Below are 7,500 nucleotides of genomic sequence, written 5' to 3'. Positions count from 1 at the left end.
GGATGAAATTATCCTAGTTATACTGGTTTACTGCCCTATATCTATGATAAATATCACATCGATATAAATGGGTGTATTAAAAATGTAGGATATTATAAACAAGAAGAAAACGGAAAGTATATAGATATAAATCAATTTATTAACATATAGTCAATTAATTTTATTCAATACTAATTACAAATTTGTAAATAAAATAAAATAAAATTTGCATTTAGAATATTATATGAGTAAAATCTCATTAGGGCTAATTGACATAAAAGGTTTACATGTTGTTATGTTAAGATTTTAAAACAGACTGAATAAATGAAGATATGTTTATATGTGTATGTGGGTGTTCAATATATTTCAAAATAAAATAAAATAAAATACGTATAAAAATAAGAATAAATAAAACAAAATGCAAATAAAAATAAATAAAACAATATATAAATTATAAATTTCTATATCTATAGATTTTACTAACTAGCGTGTGTGCACGCGCGCGTGCTTGAAAGAAAAAACAAATTCGTTTACTTTTCTATGCTTGTGCGCGTTAATATTTTAAAATGAAAATAAAAATGATAATAACACGTTATTTGCGCGTATTATTTCTGCTTATAATTATTTGTGTGTGTGCATGTTAACTTATTTTAAAACAAAGGGACTATTAAAGTTAATATCTCTTATGTTTACCAGTAAGATTGTCAATTAATATATATTATTTATTATTATAAATATTAATTGATTATTAAATTCATGGATATGAAACAATAAATACTATTATTAATTAAAACTTACAATTTAGTCTTAATAGCTATTTGAAATTATTCTATCTATTTAATTTGCATTAATCCAGGGTTTAGTATAATGTGTATCTCATGATCAGGTTGGGTATTTAATATAAAGAATTCGTGCTTTACGTCATCAAAGATTGTGTTGTTTGTATTAGACCCCTATTTTGTTTATAGATTAAAAGACATATCTAGCATAACATTATTTGTGCCTTTGTGTCTGAGTTTCTCGCCGCACCACCGCTTTAACTTAGCGATTCAGCAAAAAATCCGATACAATAGGTAACAGGCTTTAAAAAAGTCCTGGGATCGGTTTGTTTGACTAAAATATATTTATTTATCGAATTTTATTGAATGATATTAAATTGTATTATATTTTATTTCATTTTATTGTACTTTCGAAATACATATTTAGAGAAATGTTTACAAGATAAAATAGATTCTTGACGGTTATTAAGAAGTTTAAGTTTCAAAGTCACAGCGTGTTTTACTAATATTATAGGATTTAGCATGACTAATAATTTCCCACTTAAGTTTATATTCCTTATTATTAGCTTCCAAATAAATTTGCTTAGACTGGTAGAATTTAATCTATACCTATTCTTAAATGTGGATTCATGGTTTGCGATTCTGCGCTTCACGAAATTTTCCGTATGTCCAATATAAAAATAATATCTACCTTCAGATTCAACCCTACATTATTTTGCTTAAATATATTACTAAAATAACATTTTTCCTTAAACTTACAATCGCATCTTTTATTTATATCATTTATCCTATAATCAGTACCCATATTACTAACGTTTATTGTAACATTATTTATAGCTTTATTGTTAAAAAGGGAATTTACATGGGTTACTTCCCTGCTGTCATTACTAGAATCAGATCTATTCGAGTTAGTATTGTTCATATTTCTTTTATTATAGAAACTATCCAATTGTTCTGGGATACAGAAAAAACAATTCTTATAGATCTATTATTATTTCACTATATTTGTTATCCTTAGTAAAGTGTTTGGCAGTAGATCAGTATAAAGATTTGATTAAGTTGGTTCTTATTTGCTTTGCAGAAAGAATAATTTATTATATAATATTTGTTTTATCTTCAATAGCATTTGACATTCATAATAGAATGGAGCTTCTGTTGGTGAAATCGCTCTAGTTTTTTGACGTTACTTCGGTAAAGAGTCCAGGTTTCACACCCGCAGAAGGGAGTGGAGATCACGACTGCTTGGTAAAATCTATTGACATAGAAATTTATAACGGCTATATTGTTTTGTGTATTTTTATTCACATTTTGTCTTATTTATTTTTATTTTTATTCGTATTTTATTTTATTATAAAATATATTTAACACCCACTCACACATATAAACATATCTTCGTTTATTCAGTCTGTTTTAAAATCTCAACCTAACATGTAAACCTTTTATGTCAATTACTCATATGATATTCTAAATGCAAATTTTATTTTATTTATAAATTTATAATTAGTATTGAGTAAAATTGAAACAATTGTAGGTATTTTTAATTAACTATATATTAATAAATTAATTTATATCTATATACTCCCCATTTTCTTCTTGTTTATAGTCTCTTGTTCGAGACTATAATAGAAGACACTTCTCCAAGGTACCACGCAGTGGGACTGAACCTAGAACCATGTGATTGGGAAGCAAGCTTGTTACTACACAGCCACGCATGCGCCTATACATGTTCAGGATTCGTTCGCGTGTCGAATAAATTTTATTGTGACTTACCTCCATCATTTTGGTTACCTTCCTGATTCCAGCTGCCGTATCTGTTCCGTCTTTGGGATGATGCAGTCGGTTTGCCAGAAACTTTAACGTTTCCTTAGAGTGAAATTTTTTCAAGCCAATAACATCTCCAATATTGCTCGAATAAACAATGATTCCGACATGTATTGTGTCTTGACCGATGTCAAAACTATCGATCAATTCTTTCACGAAATTTTTGCTTCTCACCCAATCGTTGTCACTGATGCTATCAGAACCGTCAATTAAAATGATCACATCTACAGGCTGATCACATTTCATTTCTGAAACAAAACAAATTCCTAATGAAAATGTTATAAAAAAAACCTAATTTACCGGGAATATTCGATTTGTAACTAATTATAATCGTTTTCTCCTTCTTTTAGACTGCGGAGAGGCAGAGCCTGTGACCCTTTCACAGAATCTCGGGGGCTCGTGTGGGAGGAAGTCACCCTCAAACTGGAGACCTCATCTGAATGCTTACAACTATGTCGACTCTATTAAAGGCACCCAAAATACAGTGCGATGATGTTATACTGGATGATGGATTAAGTCTGTTACTAATGTACGCTGTGGCATGATATGAGCTCAAAACGCAAAGAGCAGAAATAAAAATGCCATCCGATGTAATGACAGTGTCGTTAGTCCAAAGCCCTGGATTGATAGGCGCGATTTGAATTCAGACCGCTAGCTTCTATTTAGTTATTGATGTTTTGATCTAAATCGGCATTGATGAACGGTCAAAATGTCCATTCCTGATCATTGTACATTCTGCTCAAACCTAATATAATTTGAATTACATTATTTAGCGTGTACTTACATTTTAAACACAGTAGATTGTAATTTAATAGAAATATGGTTACTATTTTTAGCGGAACGAATTCACCGGTAGTTTGATATAATTTTCTGTTATATTTCAATTTGTGTGTGTGTGTGAGCGAGAGAGAGAGAGAGAGAGAGAGAGAGAGAGAGAGAGAGAGAGAGAGAGAGATTCACACATATAAGTAATGTATTGACCACAGAGGCAAGGGCGGCGTTCATGATAGTTTTCAGGGTCACCTTGAGAGAGGAAAAGAGGAAGTAAGCCTTAAACTGGACACTTGGCTATTAGGCTTGCAGCATAGCATAACCTGTTAAAGTTTACAGGCCGAGTGATGGGGTTAAATGGAGTGCCGGGTTAACAATAACTGCTTCAGTATTCATTATAAAACTGAAATTACGCGGTATTATTACAAGCAGTCTTCCACGAGACTTTCTAAACAAAATTGTATAACATTTGTTGTACCTTTCTTTGAGGTATTAGCACCAACGTATATGATATGAAATTCAAAGTGAAATTCAAGAGAAATCAAAATCAGATAGTGGATACAGTGGTGTAAGAGGTTAGACTGAGTTGCTGAAATAGTAAAATGAAGGCTGAGTACAATATGCTTCGGTATTCAGAAGACAAGTTCTTCTAAGTCAAAATTAGAAATTAAACCAAATTCGAAAGCATCTGCAAATTTGGTCTGTCTTCACGAACACCTATTTAAATATTGTATTACCATGTAAGGAGTAGCCTTACATTGAAGGAGTAGCCTTGGTAGATTTATCCTGTAACATAGAAATATGGTGTTTTTTTCAAGTCACTTTCAATGTTTTTATCTTATGAATTGTGCAGAGGTTTGCGGTCAGCTTTGCTGACAATGAATCATTAGCTTTTATAACTTACCTTCGGTATAAAGTTTTGGATGATAAGCAAAAAATAACCCTAGAACCAGCCAAATAGAAACTGAAGTTTTCAGGGAAAGCCACATTTTGTTTATTTCAATCTGAAATTAGAAGACAATTAGTGAAGTAATTTTTTTTTTGGTGGGGAGTGTTCTTTTTGACATCAAACTCGGTTACCAAAATGTGAAATCATAATTAACAGATAATCAACTAGACATGTTATTTTGGCAATTAATTCGAAAAAGAATACAGTAATTAATATTTAGCTGACATAGTCCATTTGCATGAATTGAGCGTGTAATCGACATACATTTACGAAGCACTGAAATGGTGGCTATTCATCGGCTTGACAAGAAACCATAATAATAACCGTATAAGATACAATCACTGTTATTTGTCTTAAAACACTGAAGTTATCGTCTTGAGAATGTTCATTTATCTCTGGAATCGTATTTTTTATGCCTTGCTGAGTCTGAAGAAATGGGCAGTAACTATATCATTCTGAAATCAGTGAGACAACATAGCAACATAGGTGATGAAAGAAAAAAAGTGGATGAAGAATGCATGAGTAGAGGTAATATGAGCGCAGCCAGCTCCGAAGAGAAAATATCCTTATTGCAGCGGTAGAAAAGGTGGGAAAAAGAGACAAGACACATAAACCGGAGTCTAAGGAGTGACTGAGAGTGGCTAATAAGTCGGTGACCATTTCTGGACGATATCTGTTTTTGTGCAGCAGCGTGGTTCCAGTGGTTACTCCGTTGTGGGACTCACCTTAGCTTTGTAGAGTGCCAATAATTGTTGGGAGCTGAAGTATCTTCTTACCCTGCCGAGAAGAGCAAGTTGTTGCAATGCAATCCTAGCTATGTTAGGGATTAGCTTTCGCCTGCGGAGATGTTCGACAATAGTAAAGCCTCCATAAATAATGGAGTTTTTTCAATTACCTGAACTAAAAGTCGGAGGGGGACGGGATAAACTACGTGCATCAACTTGCTATAAAAGCAGGTAGTAATTTTACCTAGTACTTATTCTTAATGCAAATTTTGAAGAGTGCAGTTCGATTTTAACAGTAAGTTTTTCAAAGTTATAATGGAAGTGACAAAGGTGCATATTCGGCATATTTTGCTTTATGAGTTCAATAAAAGCAACAACGCAACGAAAAGTGCGAGGAATATTAATGCAGTATATGGGGATCGGACAATAAGCATAAGCCAGTGTCAACGGTGGTTCCAGAAATTCCGAGCCGAAAACTACAGCCTAGAAGATGAGCCTCATCCTGGAAGATCTGTAGAGCTCGACGAGGACGTCCTGCAAACCCTGGTGGAACAAAAAAAATCCATCGTGACTGATGAACTAGCAGAGAAGCTTGGATTTCGTCATTCAACCATTCATCGACACCTGCGTGACATCGGAAAAGTCAGCAGATTGAGTCAATGGGTTTCTCACAAACTTTCGTGCGCATAAAGTGATTGCGTGCTCTTCTTTGCTGTCACGTCTTACGAATGACCCTTTTTCGGACCGAATAGTAACAGGTGATGAGAAATAGGTTCTCTACAAAAATGTTAAGCGCCGTAGACAGTGGATAGGGAAAGGAGAAACATCGGCACCCCAGGCTAAAAGAAGGTCTTCACCCACGTAATGAGTTGTTATCTGTTTGGTGGGATATGAAGGGTTTAGTCCACTTTGAACTTTTAAACCCAAACCAAACGATAACAAAGGAGATCTACTGCGAACAGCTTGAGCGGCTTAAGTCAGCGCTAAAATAAAAACGACCTCTTTGGTTTCAAGACGAAAAGTGTTCTTCCATCAGGATAATACTCGGCCACATACAGCGAGGACGACACTCGAAGGCTGGAGCAGTTTGAATGGGAAACGATGCACCACGTATAATATTCGCCGGACATTGCTCCATCTGATTATCATTTATTCCGCAGTCTTCAAAATCATTTGGACGGAAAAAATATGAATTCTTTAGAGGAGTTTTTTTCATCACGGACAAGTAAATTTTGGAAAAGATAGATGGAAGAGCATTGTAGAAAATGAAGGAGAGTATATTTTAGATTAAAAAGGAACTTTGCTTATTTTAATTTTGAAAAATAAAAGATGTATAAAAAAAACGCATTATTTATGGGATGACCCAATATTTAAAGCGAACGTCGGGACTTTAGCTGATTGCCCCTCATGTTTATGTGGATATAGAGCAATAATATTTTCTTCATATCATACTTTTTAAGAAGACCAAAACTAAACTTAAATATATGCTCTAAAATCTATGCTGTATGCTTCTAAAGTGCATATACCATGACTGGGCCTAAGTCCGATAGCCATATTAGAATGACAGCGTTTTTCTGGAAACTTTTTCTGTAAAACACTGTTTCAATGTAGCCACGAAAATATAAAACCCAACTTAATTATTTTTTTAATTCCTTTCTATCAAATAGCATGGAATTCTGTGAGAAAGTCCTGGAAATGTGGTTTTATGCATTGTACTTATATTGAAGCGAATGTCGGAATTAGTGAGAGTCATAAATTCCGTTTTAATAGGTGTATGTGTTATTAAATTCTCTATCTTTATATTGTGTGTTTAGTCTTCGCAAGTTTTGAATCACTAAATTGGTAGAGGCTTACACTCCGCTTTTGCGGATGGCTAACATAGGTAACATCCGAAACACTGGCTGTAAATATACATACATATATACGTACGTATATACATACATACATACATACATACATACATACATGCATATATATATATATATATATATATATATATATATATATATATATATATATATATATATATATATATATATATATATATATATAGATAGATAGATAGATAGATAGATAGATAGATAGATAGATAGATAGATAGATAGATAGATAGATAGATAGAATTAGATATCACTGTATCAAAGGCTATCGAATATTTTCTTACACTATTGGTCACAATACACTTCTTTGCATTGTTGTAGCTTTCGAATAATGCCATTCTACTGGCTAGGCAGGCAAGTCAACATTTCCTCTGAACGGAACACCAGTCCGTCGCAGGGTTACACATTTACAGCTGAATGGACTGGAGCAAACTGAAATGTTTTTGTTTAATAACATAACCGCACCAGGCCGGTCTGAGTATTCAAACAGTGATTTTGCGATCGTGAGTTGAATACCCTAACCACTAGGACACAAGCCTTCAAACACACACACACACACACACACACACACACACACACACACACACACACACACA

General features: G+C 33.4%; 1 protein-coding gene across 3 annotated transcripts in view; it reads right to left on the bottom strand.

The window, feature by feature from the left end:
- Positions 1-7,500, bottom strand: part of LOC106880998 (protein PIF) — a 51,354-nt gene that overhangs the window by 43,130 nt on the left and 724 nt on the right. For all 3 annotated transcript variants that reach the window (XM_052970195.1, XM_052970197.1, XM_052970196.1), the window contains exons 2-3: positions 4,255-4,354; positions 2,529-2,827 (exon numbers count right to left, since the gene is read on the bottom strand). In XM_052970195.1, coding sequence (XP_052826155.1) covers positions 2,529-2,827; positions 4,255-4,339 — 384 coding nt within the window. In that variant the 5' untranslated portion in view covers positions 4,340-4,354. The remainder of the gene's footprint in view (positions 1-2,528; positions 2,828-4,254; positions 4,355-7,500) is intronic.

The sequence above is a fragment of the Octopus bimaculoides genome, chromosome 8 (assembly GCF_001194135.2).
Source record: "Octopus bimaculoides isolate UCB-OBI-ISO-001 chromosome 8, ASM119413v2, whole genome shotgun sequence".
Lineage (NCBI taxonomy): Eukaryota > Metazoa > Mollusca > Cephalopoda > Octopoda > Octopodidae > Octopus > Octopus bimaculoides.
The sequence above is the reverse complement of the archived record's forward strand: the minus strand, read 5'-3'. Positions and strand labels throughout refer to the sequence as shown.